This window comes from Podarcis tiliguerta, assembly GCF_965153285.1.
Source record: "Podarcis tiliguerta genome assembly, chromosome: 6".
Classification (NCBI taxonomy): Eukaryota; Metazoa; Chordata; class Lepidosauria; order Squamata; family Lacertidae; genus Podarcis; species Podarcis tiliguerta.
The window spans coordinates 87,542,236-87,555,932 of NC_139539.1; the positions used below are offsets into that span (position 1 = coordinate 87,542,236).

At 42.9% G+C, this 13,697-nt stretch overlaps 1 protein-coding gene across 3 annotated transcripts in view; it reads right to left on the reverse strand.

Annotated features, from left to right (window-relative positions):
- ADCY10 (adenylate cyclase 10) overlaps positions 1–13,697 on the reverse strand; it is a 75,603-nt gene that overhangs the window by 47,029 nt on the left and 14,877 nt on the right. For all 3 annotated transcript variants that reach the window (XM_083445260.1, XM_083445261.1, XM_083445259.1), the window contains exons 8-14: positions 10,752–10,943; positions 8,605–8,726; positions 6,114–6,190; positions 2,910–3,099; positions 2,672–2,727; positions 1,333–1,486; positions 179–371 (exon numbers count right to left, since the gene is read on the reverse strand). In XM_083445260.1, the coding sequence (XP_083301386.1) occupies positions 179–371; positions 1,333–1,486; positions 2,672–2,727; positions 2,910–3,099; positions 6,114–6,190; positions 8,605–8,726; positions 10,752–10,943 (984 nt within the window). The remainder of the gene's footprint in view (positions 1–178; positions 372–1,332; positions 1,487–2,671; positions 2,728–2,909; positions 3,100–6,113; positions 6,191–8,604; positions 8,727–10,751; positions 10,944–13,697) is intronic.

The following is a 13,697-nucleotide window of genomic DNA, read 5'->3' on the forward strand; positions in this document are numbered from 1 at the left end:
TTGTGTAAATAATGTGTATAAAAGCCTGAGGTTGGGGGGGCGGGCAATTCAATCACTGTTTTACAAGCAAAGAGCATGAAATCACTACAGGACTCCGAGTATATTTCACAAACAAATCACCAAGCACCAGGAAAATGAATTCAGAAGAGATAAAGGTCTTGCCTGCTTGCATCTTTACCTTAACATGATAGAGATTGTTGAGAAGGCAGAAATACTCTTCCTTAACTACCCCTCGGATTCTGGTCACAAGGATATACTGTCTTGCATCGTAGGTCTTGCAAGTATCAATCCCCAGAAACATAGCCATGAGGGTCCGGATGACAAAGAAGTTCTGCCACACATTGATCTTTGTGAGCTCCATCGCCACCACCCTGCATGATGACAAGAATATTGGTGAAAAGACTTCACTGCCTCTTCCATGACCGATGGAGAAACATTTGCTGCTGGGTGGGGGAAGATCAGGCCCTTGAACTGGGTGGTTAGCCTCCTCTGCCTGAACGTACAAGGGCACAGGTGGCTGTTGCCCACCAGAAAGTAACAGGTGGGAAGGGCTTCTGGAACGCATCCTGTTGGGAAACTGTGTACGTGCAGCTACTCACACAGAGTCAATTAAGGTTTGGCAGACAGCCACAAGGCAATCTGAAGGAGTAAGTCTGCCTGGTGATAACAGAGGCATTGAGACAGCTCCCTGATTGGTCAAGCTCTTTCAAGGGAGTGATAATTAGAAGAGTTTGGATTTGATATCCCGCTTCATCACTACCCAAAGGAGTCTCAAAGCGGCTAAAAATCTCCTTTCCCTTCCTCCCCCACCACAAACACTCTGTGAGGTGAGTGGGGCTGAGAGACTTCAAAGAAGTGTGACTGGCCCAAGGTCACCCAGCAGCTGCATGTGGAGGAGCGGAGACACGAACCCGGTTCCCCAGATTACGAGACTACCGCTCTTAACCGCTACACCACACTGGCTCTCAATTAATTTATGGCCTACTAACTGGAATGTGTTCGTTCAGTAGCTAGCAAAAGATCCGTGTTCTGTTCCTGTAAATAGTCCACTGTATATAATAAACACCTGACTACAAGTTCCTGGTTCCTGCTTCGTCTATCCTGTCTGAAGCCAAGTTGCCAATTGCTTCCGTGGATTCTGCGTTTACTCTACTAGGTCTGGCTAAGGTTCTGCAACTAGTCAGAAAGTTGCGAAACACCAAATAGGTTTTACCAATAGATCCTGCTTACACGGGGGACATGGAAGTGTTTCTGGAGTTAAAGACTCTTGCTGCCCAGCCCTGAGTCAAGAGAGTTTGGAATACACAGCAAAGTATGGTTAAAAGCATTAACCTGTGGCCTGTGTCTTGTCCTAAGTAGGCAATCTCAGCCAACAGCTGGCTTTTCCCATATCCCATGAGGCCTTCGTAGATGATAATGCGGCTTTTTCTGTCGGCTTTAAAATCACTCAGCAAGTTTTCAAAGAGGTCCGTCTCCTTCTTGCGGCCTAGGGGAAGCAAATAAAGCCAGTGGGACGTCTTCAAGAGAAAGCCTCGCACAACTCAAACAAATATTCATGAAATTGTTAGATTTCGAATTCAAAATTTACATTTGCGTTCTGAATGCAAAAAAACTTCCACCGGTGCTAACATTTCAGTGCTGTCCTACACCTGAATTTTTGAGTGCTTATTTGTTTTTGTTTGTTTGTTAAACCCATACCCCACTTCTTGCGTGCTGTTAGCTGCAAGTCTACGCTTTAAGAAGCTTGTGTTGGGAAGGACCCAGGAGTTGAGAAAGGAGGTGGGAGGATGGAGAACAAAGAGGCAGAGAAAAACATTCTGAGGATGTGGCAAGATATTATGAAGTGTGTTCTTTATGGACCATATCCTGGTTTTTGCTGACGACGCACTATTTCTACATGCCTATCCCCAGAACGAAAGCCCTGCGTCAGATGTGAACATAGTGTATATAAATAAACACTGCCAGATTTAAAAAATAAGCCATTTTACATGAAAGACATAATCAAGTCTAAGCTTAAAGCATGCAGCAGCCCCATTGCTCTCATTGGGAGAGTTAAGCCTGCCCACAGTGGGAGGGTTTCAAAATCTTTTAACTCTCACTTGATTAAGATGTCACTGGTCTACTGGTCTGGTCTGGTCTGGTTTTGTTTTTTGTTTTGTTTCGTTTCGTTTCTACAGGTTAGCATGGCTCCCTCTCTGAAATCTGGCGGGATTGTATTCTTGGTACTTAATGATATCATTTGATCCTCTAGGGCAGTGATGGCCAAACTGGGCCCTGCAGCTGTTTTGGGACTACAATTCCCATCATCCCTGACCACTGGTCCTGTTAGCTAGGGATAATGGGAGTTGTAGTCCCAAAACAGCTGGAGGGCCAAGTTTGGCCATCACTGCCCTAGGGCATTGCAGCTCTTGAAAGTTCCCCTCTTAAGATTCCTTTTGGGGAGGAGGGAGGGTGATGGTTATGTCTGCAAACCTTGGCCCCCTTACTGGTACCTCTTTCTGCATGGGTGGTGCTGTTTGGGCTACAAAGGCAACAGCAATTATTGAACATCAATAACAGAGCTTATTATAATATGTAACCATTTGAATATCACAGATCCATAGCCTTTTCTCTCTCTTGCTCCAATAAATGATCATCATCAATGTCGCTGAATGAAGAATATGTCACCTACCAAGCAAAGGGTAATATTCACATCTCTCTCTGCTCAGATATGCTTTGTAAATCATTCTAAAGGAATGAGGACAAGAAAAGGAAACCTTGTAAGTTCTTCAACTCAAATTGGGAGCTGCTTCCGTTCCCTGAGCCCATTCTTCATTCAAAAGTGACCCACGCCAGGGTTTTAGTAACCCATCATGACAAAAAAAACAACACCCTTTTATTGCCCGGCTGTACGCGAAGGTTATACTTACGTTTTTTCCGTGACCCCAAGGAATTTATAGACTGTCCCAGGGTTCAGAACACCTTTCATCTCAATTAACGGGAGCTCTTCAAAGAAATAGGAAGGCAACTTGGATTTGACGCAAGTGACAGCATCGCAGGTCACTACCCCGGGATAATACATCATCATTCGGGCCGCAAGGTTCACTTTCCGGCCAATGACTGTGTCATGGGAGAAACAACAAGGACAAAACACACTTTGTCGAAAAGACTGACAAAATCCGACACCAGGGAGAAGAGACGGTGGAAGAAGATTGGAAATTTTTAAAACATTATTTAGTATAATATTGTATAATTAAGGAATGTTGGGAGGTGGTGGAATGAATTTATAGGACTTAAGATTTTAGGATTTAAGGGTTTAAGAGTTAAGGTTCTTTTTTGTTTTCTCTTTATTAGATTGAAGTATAGATAATTTTTAAGATTTTGATGGGAAGATAAGGTTAAAATGGATTAAGATAATTAAATGATAGTAAGCAGTGAAAGATGGAAAGAATTTGCTGACTTAATTATTAACTGGAATACAAAAAAGGGAGGTGGGAGGAGGTCGAGGAAACAAGTCATTGAAGGATAGAATTGTGAAAAATGGAAGGGTTTTTAAATGTTTTTGTTTCTTTTCTAGTGGGGTGGAGGTGTTGCTTTATGTATTTTTTAATTTTTCTCTATTTTAATTTTTCTCTTTTTTATTGTATTTTTTCCTCTCTTACTTTCTTCTGTTATTATTAAATTTTTAATAAATATCATTTTAAAAAAACCAAAACAAAACATACTTTGTCTTTCTTCTAGCTGGTCTCTTAACACAGAGAAACAGGAGTGGCGTTACGTCTGGGCCACCTCAAACACCACCTTGCGCCGGACAACACTTCTGCCAAACCAATAGATGGAACTTCCTGTGGCACAGCAGCAGTGGGCCAATAAATGACAGAAGTCCCGCAGGCCCATCTCATGCAAACCTGCTTGATTCCCTCTGTTCACAGCACCAGGTCTCAACAAGACCTGATGGGGGACTCTTTCTGGGAGGGAGCGTCCGCAGCAGGGCGATTTAGAGGTGTGGTCTGGCTTTGAGGTCTCTTTCCTTGTGGCCGCCTACTCAGGATGTCTCAGGGCTCGCCCATACTTCTGTGTGTCCCTTGCTTAGAAAGCACAGGGGCCAAGTGGTTTTCTGCTTTCCCAATACAGTGGTACCTCGGGTTAAGTACTTAATTCATTCCGGAGGTCCGTTCTTAACCTAAAACTGTTCTTAACCTGAAGCACCACTTTAGCTAATGGGGCCTCCTGCTGCCGCCGTGCCTCCAGAGCACGATTTCTGTTCTCATCCTGAAGCAAAGTTCTTAACCTGAAGCACTATTTCTGGGTTAGCGGAGTCTGTAACCTGAAGCGTATGTAACCTGAAGCGTATGTAACCCGAGGTACCACTGTAGTGGTTTTACCTTTGCTGCACAGCTTCCCCACAGAAAACCCAACGCTCTTTAGCACTAAATCAGAGCAAATGGTAATTTGTGTTAATAATAATATTAATAATAATAATAATTTATTATTTATACCCCACCCATCTGGCTAAGTTTCCCCAGCCACTCTGGGCAGCTCCCAATCAAGTGTTAAAAACAATACAGCATTAAATATTAAAAACTTCCCTAAACAGGGCTGCCTTCAGATGTCTTTTAAAGATAGGATAGCTGCTTATTTCCTTGACATCCTATGGGAGGGTGTTCCACAGGGTGGGCGCCACTACCAAGAAGGCCCTCTGTCTGGTTCCCTGTAACCTCACTTCTCGCAATGAGAGAACCACCAGAAGGTCCTCAGAGCTGGATCTCAGTGTCCAGGCTGAATGATGGGGGTGGAGACGCTCCTTCAGGTATACTGGGCTGAGGCTGTTTGCTTGAAGTCAGTGCTAAACCATGGGAGTTTCCCAGGAGAAAGCAGGAGGGTGAACAGAAGAGTGGGTGAGCATCTTGTTGTTTCTTTAATGTTGCTGTGCATTTTAACGCTTTATTTGGGTTTTTTTATTATTGAACTATTTTGTTGCTACTATATGTTTCTTTTAATGTAAACTACTTTGGAGGCTTAAACATTTGCATAGATAGAGGACATGGGAAAATAAATAAATAGAGGACACAGGGAAATAAAGAAATAGAGGACTCGGGAAAAGCCAATGCTATAAGCCAAAAGGATTTCAGCAGCAATATTCCTCCCCTTTTTTTGGTATATAAATTTTGCTTTTTAATTATTATTATTTTTAATTTATTATATTGTTTTGACAAAGTAATATCCATACATAAATAAGAATCAGATGTGCACCCCCACCCCCGAGACCATTCCATTGTAACTAACCAACCTCCCAAAATTTCAACACCTCTTACGATGGTTTGACCCTTTTCCATTTTAACAGTACAAATTCTACAAATACCCTTCAAAATCATTTCTCCGGCATAATCACCGTTTTACCTTAGTGGCACATGTTAATTTATCATTAATAACTCTATCCCACACATCTTTATACCATTTTTGCATTTTATATTCTGCTTGCGCCTTCCACTTCCTAGCTATCATAATTCATGCCACTGTCAATAAATTTGTGAGCAATGCAAACTTTCCACCCCATTGTAAGCAGCAAGATTTCTGCCCAGTTGTGTGGTACGGGAGAATCCTTAGAAGCAACAATCTAGAGAAGGCAACCCACCAAGAGATGATGATGAAGAAGAAGAGTTTGGATTTGATATCCCGCTTTATCACTACCCGAAGGAGTCTCAAAGCGGCTAAAAATCTCCTTTTCCCTTCCTCCCCCACAACAAACACTCTGTGAGGTGAGTGAGGCTGAGAGGGTTCAATGAAGTGTGACTGGCCCAAGGTCACCCAGCAGCTGCATGTGGAGGAGCGGGGAAGCGAACCCGGTTCACCAGATTACAAGTCCACCGCTCTTAACCACTACACCACACTGATGAAACACTAGTTGGGTTGAGCAGCAAGGCAAAGGCTCCAGGCAGCGGTAACAGGAGCAGGAGTCTGTAGGTGAAGGAAGCCGGTGCTGGGAGTTTGCCAAAGCACAGGCCATGAGGGGGCGAACAAGGAAGCACTGCTGGGAAGCACTGAGTTGGGAGCGAATCTTTCACTTACTGCACCAACATCCATAAAACTGGCCTTGAACACAGGGAAGGTACAAGAGGCTTCAGTCACGATACCTGTGTATTCATGTCTCAAACGATGGCCAACTACTCCGCAGAAAACTGGCCCACTGGTGACTCCAATGGAGACAAGTCTGAAAGCACAAGAGAGAGAAAAGGTAAAGGTAAAAGACCCTTGAACGGTTAAGTCCAGTCAAAGGCAACTATGGGGTTGCAGCGCTCATCTCGCTTTCAGGCCGAGAGAGCAGACAGCTTTCCGGGTCATGTGGCCAGCAGGATTAAACCGCTTCTGGTGCAACAGGACACCATGACGGAAATCAGAGCGCACAGAAATGCCATTTACCTTCCTGCCACACTGGTACCTATTTATCTACTTGCACTGGTGTGCTTTCGATCTGCTAAATTGGCAGGAGCTGGGACAGAGCAACGGGAGCTCACCCCGTTGCGGGATTCGAACCACTGACCTTCTGATTGGCAAGCCCAAGAGGCTCAGTAGTTTAGACCACAGCCCCACCTGCGTCCACCTGTGTTGATGTGCTCCCCAGCCCAGTTCTGTAGCATCGTGTGAACTTTTTGTCTCTGGCGAGTGCTTTCATTCCCATGGTATGCAATATTGCACCTACAGCGAACTTGTAGCTTATGCGAGGGTTCAGTTCTGGGGGGTCCACACAGAAATGAAGCCAGGAACCCCAAGTACCTCCCCCAAGGAAACCATCTCTACCTGTCCGGAGCTGGTCTCACCCTCTGCCTTGCTTCCTGGGCAAATGAATACAATTACATAGATGAAACATTTGTAACAGTGTGATGTTGACTCCTGCCTTTAGGTTTTTCAAATTCTAAGAACAGGATTAGAGTTGACCCTGCGGGCCAAGGTGTCAGATAGCCAGGAAGACACAAGATCTACCCACCCGGGAAGAATGGCAGATGAAGATGATGGACTACATGGAAATGGCGGAAATGACTGGCAGAATCCGAGACCAGGGAGAAGAGTCAGTGGAAGAAGTTTGGAAGGAATTTAAAGTATATTTACAGAAATACTGCATAATTAATGAATGTTAGAAGAATGCTGGAATGAAGTTATACGGTTTTAGCAGAAATGTTATAAAGAAATAAGTAGAAACTGATTGTTAATGGGCCAAAGTGGAAAATTTAAAGTTAGATTGTGTTAAGATAAATTATAAAACAAAAATTGAGAAAGAGGGAAAGGATTTGCTGAATTAGCTAATTGAACTAGAATACAAAAAAGGGAGGTGTGAGGAAGTTGAGGAAACAAGTAAATGAAAAGTAAAGATATGGAAAAATTGGATGTGTTTTTAAATGTTTTTGTTTTTCTGTTGTTTAGACTTTTTTCCTTTTCCTTTTTCTTTTTGATGTATTGTGTGTTAAACTTTTTATTGTTGTTTTTTCCCCTCTGTAATTGTTAAACTTCTAATAAATATTATTTAAAAAAAAAAAGATGTCAGATAGCCAACACCTTTCCTGGACCTCTGAGGCCCACTTTTTCTTAAACCATAATGGAAACTCAGTTTGGTACTGGTTCAGCAATTACAGGCATCATTGGGGGGGGGCAGGGGGAATTGAAAAAAATTGGTTTCAAGGGTTCTAGATCAAATGGTGATTTTGGTTGTATGCCTTATTGTTATGTACTGAGCTGAATGCTAGAACAATAGGATCCAGAATGCAGCAGTCTGATTGGTCCGCAGGAGCCACCCAATCCAGCTCCAGGTGGAAGTGAATCAGCAACCTAGTTGGCCTGCAGGAGCAGCCAATCAGGCTTCTGGAGGAAGTGAGTCCGCAGCCTGATTGGCCTACAGGAGCAGCCCGGAATTAGCCAATTGTGTAAATAATGCATATATAGCTAGACGTTTTGGGGAAAGTTTCACTCATTGCTACTATGAGCCGAATAAAGAGCATGAAATTCACACTCGACTCTGAGTATATTTCACTTATTATACTGGCTTCCTATTATATCCAACTAAGCTTGCACCAGCAATGCTGTTGTGCTCCTTGTTGGAATGCTTTTTGGAAAACAGAAAACAGACAGTCTCCTCCCCTTTGGAGCAGAAAGGGACCAGACAACCACACCCAACCGCCGAAACTCCTCAGGGCTGCTCAGCCATTCTGGTTTGCTTTCCTTCCCCTAGCACAATCCTTTCCCTTCAGCACTGAGTGATATGTCCGGGCTGAGGGCTGGGGCCTCCTCACCCACATCTACACTTCCAGCTCTTTCCAAATAGTACTGCGATAGAGGAGTGGGAGACAAGGGCCACCCACTGTCCGCTGCAATCTAGGGCATGCCAGACACCTCCACAAAACTGGATGGACCCTAATTTCCCAGTACCTTGCTCTGTTGCATTGAACCCACATCCCAGCTGCCATGTTTCTCACGATGCTCTACTAGGGCTGTGGCACAAGCGTCACCAGAAAGCAGTAAGAGGGTGGGACTGTCGACAGTCCCGTTGGGTGGCAAGCCGGAGGTGGTGATTCTGGAGTGAGCAGCACCCGTAACCCTGCCAAAGACATATCCCCGGCCCACTCAGTCACTTACCTTACTTTCATGAGAGCCGTGGAACAGAAAGCATGGATTTTATTGGCACTGTCCAGAGCATTTGCACCTTCGTCAGACTGTTTATCCCCAGGGAGGCCAAAGATGCACAGCAACGTGCAACCCTTATAGGGGCAGGGGCAAGAACATCGGAGAAGTTGTTATAAGAGCAGCTTATTGCCATTTGCAAAATGCACATATTTACACATGTAGGGTTTCTGTGTGCAGATTTTCAGGCTATGGTCTCCCAAAGCAGCCATATAAAATTCTAAAATAATTGTCCCATAAAAATAATACATGAAACAAAGCTAAGTACACTGGTGCCTTGGGTTGCAGATGCTTCAGGTTACAGGCGCTTCAGGTTACAGACTCTGCTAACCCAGAAATAGTACATTGGGTTAAGAACTTTGCTTCAGGATGAGAACAGAAATCACGCAGCAGTGGTGCGGCGGCAGCGGGAGGCCACATTAGCTAAAGTGGTGCTTCAGGTTAAGAACAGTTTCAGGTTAAGAACAGACCTCCAGAATAAATTAAGTTCTTAACGCGAGGTACCACTGTAGGTAAAGGGACCCCTGACCATTAGGTCCAGTCATGACCAACTCTAGGGTTGCGGCGCTCATGTCGCTTTATTGGCCGAGGGAGCCGGTGTACAGCTTCTGGGTCATGTGGCCAGGCGAACCAGAGCAGCGTATGGAAACGCCATTTACCTTCCTGCCAAAGCGGTACCTATTTATCTACTTGCACTTTGATGTGCTTTCGAACTGCTAGGTTGGCAGGAGCAGGGACCGAGCAACGGGAGCTCACCCCGTCGCAGAGATTTGAACCGCCGACCTTCTGATCAGCAAGTCCTGGCTCTGTGGTTTAACCCACAACGCCACCACTGTATTAGGAAACCCTAATGTCAAGTAAACCATACAATAAAATAGAAGAACACTATGTTTTCAGCACTGGCGGTTAGTTCTGACAGAGAGGGTTTGCAGTGAGGATGTCTTAACGCCAACTGGCCATCAACCAGCTCTGAGGGAGATGTTGCCACGATTCAAATCCTGGCTCATTCGTGGAGCTCACTGGCCAATCGTGGAGGTCATGTTGGCCAATCGCTGCATCTCAGCCTACCTTGTAGACTTTTGGGGAGGGTAAACTGAGAGGGAGGTAGAAAGATTATTCTTCTTTTCTTGGAAGAAAGGTGGGTTAGTAAACGTGTTAATTAATACTGCACTGTATTAATTCCTTTTGGGAATTATAGGGACAGAACTACCCAAACTGTATAGAAATTTATTCACATATGCGACTACGGTGGCAAGAATGTGACTTGTCCAAAAACGGCAAGAAGAAAAAATCCCAGCAAAGGAAGAACAGATACAAAAACTTATGGAATATGCAGAAATGGCGAAACTTACTGGAAAAATAAGAAATCAAGATAGCAAACTTTTTATTTAAAACATGATAATGGTTTATTGAATGTTTACAAACTGTAAATAGATAAGAATATTGGTGGGATTATTGTAATAACCTGCAGTTTTGTAAAAACCTGCAGTTTCATCACCTGCTACTCACAGCACATGACTGCAACAAAATGTCTGAAAGACCTACATTGGCTCTCAGTATGTTTCCGTGTTGGTGCTGACCTAAAGGGCATCGGCCCAGTATGCCTGAAGGAGCGTCTCCACCCCCATCGTTCAGCCCAGACACTGAGATCCAGCACCGAGGGCCTTCTGGCAGTTCCCTCACTGCGAGAAGTGAGGTTACAGGGAACCAGACAGAGGGCCTTCTCGGTAGTGGCGTCCGCCCTGTTGGAACGCCCTCCCATCAGATGTCAAGGAAATAAACAACTATCTGACTTTTAGAAGACATCTGAAGGCAGCCCTGTTTCAAGAAGTTGTTAATGTTTGATGTTTTATCGTGTTTTTAATATTCTATTGGGAGCCGCCCAGAGTGGCTAGGGAAACCCAGCCAGCTGGCGGGGTATAAATTATTATTATTATTATTATTATTATTATTATTATTATTATTACCTGAGGGCACAACTCAAAAGTGCCCACAGCTACCCTGATGACATGAGTACATCATATAAAGAATGTCTGTAGGACCTTCCATCCTACAGTGATCTGTGCCAACCCCAACTCTTGCCATGCCTGCAGGAGACTCACTTTGTCAAACATGAAGACCTTGTTAATCTTGCCACTGAGGGGGTATATGATCGCCGCGATCTTCGTGTTGGCATCCTGGATGGCCTTACAGAGATGGTGAGTGTTGGCGCTTTCATCAAACTGCAGATTCACAAAGACTATCGTCACAGGTCGAAGCTCGGATAAATACTCCAGGGGCTGGTTGTCATCGATCTGAAAAACAGGACAGGAGAATGTAAAGACACGTTGGAAATGCAAGGATAAAGATGGAGATTTTTATCACATGTGGTGGACATGTGAGAAAATGAAACAGTTTTGAGAACAGATTTATAACGGATTGGAAAAGATATTTAAATACACTTTCCCGAAAAAGCCGGAAGCTTTTTTGCTAGGCTTGATGGGAGAGGAAATAGAGAAGGCAGATCAAAGGTTATTTATGTATGCTACGACTGCTGCCAGAACTTTGTTAGCCCAAAAATGGAAAGTACCAGAATTACCAACAGTAGAGGAGTGGCTGACGAAGATGGTTGATTATGCGGAACTAGCAAAACTGACCTGTAGAATCCGAAATCAGAAGCAAAATTCCAAAAAGATTGGAGTAAATTTATGGAGTACATCAATAATAACTGTAGAAATCTGAAGACTCTGGCAGGACTGAAATAAATCTTAAGTTGTAGAAAGGATTGGATACAATAAGAAACTGTGGAAAAGTAACTGACATAAGAAAACCTGTTGAAGGATATTTCCGTTCCTCCTTAAAAAGGGAGCAGGCTGTTGTGTGTCACAAGCCTGCGTACTTCCTGCTCACAGGAAATTTCTGTTTTGTATATAGCTTTTGTTTCAGTCTCTTGCCTCGACATGAAGGCAGGCAGTCATGTTTTTCTTTTGTTCTGACCAACGTTGAATAAATCTGTAAAATATGCTCTCCTGGATGAATCTTTCATTGTGGATATGTGATTAAACAAGAATCCCCTCCCCTCACGAGTCAGAAATGTCGTTTTAAGGACTTAAGCTGTGGATTTAAGGCTGTGTGGAGATAAACTTTCGAACCAAAGCATGTTTTAAGAAGAGCGTGGAATGTATAAGAGCTTGGGAATGACGCAGTTAAAAATGCCGTCGCCATATTGGGAAGCTCTGTCGGAGGTCTTGAGTCTGGGAGGAGAAAGAGAGAAATAGAGTTGTCTTTATATTGTGGGTGAAACTCCTCAGAGGGACTTAAGAGTGACAGTTTTGCGAGATTAAGGATGGAAAGAGTGATGTTATCTATGAAGGCGATGATATATGGAAACCATCTCAATTTGAGGATTGGAAGAACGGAAAAATTCACACAGGCATATTATTGGTGTTTATAAGCTTAAGGAGACTATCAGAAGAGATCATAAAGAAAAAAGAGAAAATATATGAACAAGATGTGATGTGGAAACAGCAAGATAAGACTGGATAGAATTATGAACTCTGTTTGGACTGATTTGGACATTAACGCAGTAGCAAGAAGATGATCAGAATCCCCCTTCAGATCTTGAAATATGGGTCCCCCCCAACAAAATTTAAAATTCGGCTTTGTAATTCGGAATTTATGTGATGTGATTTAATTTGATTTGATTGGCCAGTTAATAAAAATTATTTTTTTAAAAAAATAATCTTTCATTGTGGAAACTCTGTGAAAAGGGTGTGCACGAGTCCTGGAATGTGGACAGCTATTTCTGAGGCTCGTGCCGCTAATTGACTGATACTGTTTCCACGGGAGACCGGGAGACGACGTGGAGGCATGATGGCCTATGTTTCCCTGGCAGTATCCCAACACAACTATGATTTAGAATGGAGCACGGGAGGTGCTGGATTTTGGTGTCACAGCTGAAATTTGAGACCCCGAGTGAAAAGAGTTCATTGATAACTGGAAACCTCTAAAGACTTACTTAAAATGTAAGCGTTGCAATCTGAATTCGGTAGCAGCTTTTGAATAAGCTCTGTAAATAAAGGTTAAATGGGTTAAAATAGATATATATACATAGATGCGTATTCATATTTTATTATGATTGTGCTGACAAATTTAGGTAATAGGTTTATGAGAGTGAAAAGATGTTGAGAAGGACGGGAAGTCAAATTTATGAAGATATATACTTCTTTGATGGAATTTTTATTTTGATGAGTTTGATTTACAGACTATAAAATGTCTTTGATGTACAGATGTAACTGCGGTTAATAAAGCATTAAAAAAAAAAAAGAACTTGGCCAGTATATATGTCGTGTCTGTCTTGTGGAGGGGAAATTTTTAAGCCATTCGATCAAAGGGAAATGAACCGTAAAAGGTACACACTGTAATAATTATGACACGGTTTAAATATATTGTTGTGAGTTTGGGGTGGGGAGAAGACTACATGCCTGAGTCCTTTTGAATCCCTGGATCCAATTGCTGGAATAGCCAGACAAGTATGGGTTATGAGGGTAAAAAGGAAGTGGCTCTTTTTATCATATGTGGTGGTCTTGTAGCAAGGTTAAAGCTTACTGGGAAATGATATATAATGAAATGAAAAGGATGTTTAAAATAACCTTTGGGGTTTTTTAAAAAAACCAGATGCTTTCCTTTTGGGAATTATAAGGGCAGAACTACCTAAAATGTACGGAACCTTTTCATGTAGGCTACTACAGCGGCAGGAATGTTACTTGCCCAAAAATGGAAAGAAGAAGAAGTCCCAGCAAAGGAAGAATGGATGCAAAAACTGGTGGAATATGCAGAAATGGCAAAACTTACCAGAAGAATAAGAAATCAAGATGAGAATATTGGCAGGATTATTGTAATAACCTGCAGTTTTACAAGCATATATTTAAAGGAGATGAATAAATGAGCAAATTCAGTTAATTTGGATATGCAAAAGAAGATATTAAAAAGAAATTTAAGGAACCGCAGAAAGAGGGGGAAGGAAGTCAAGTTATGAAATGTCAAAATGATAGTAAAATCAGTGAAAT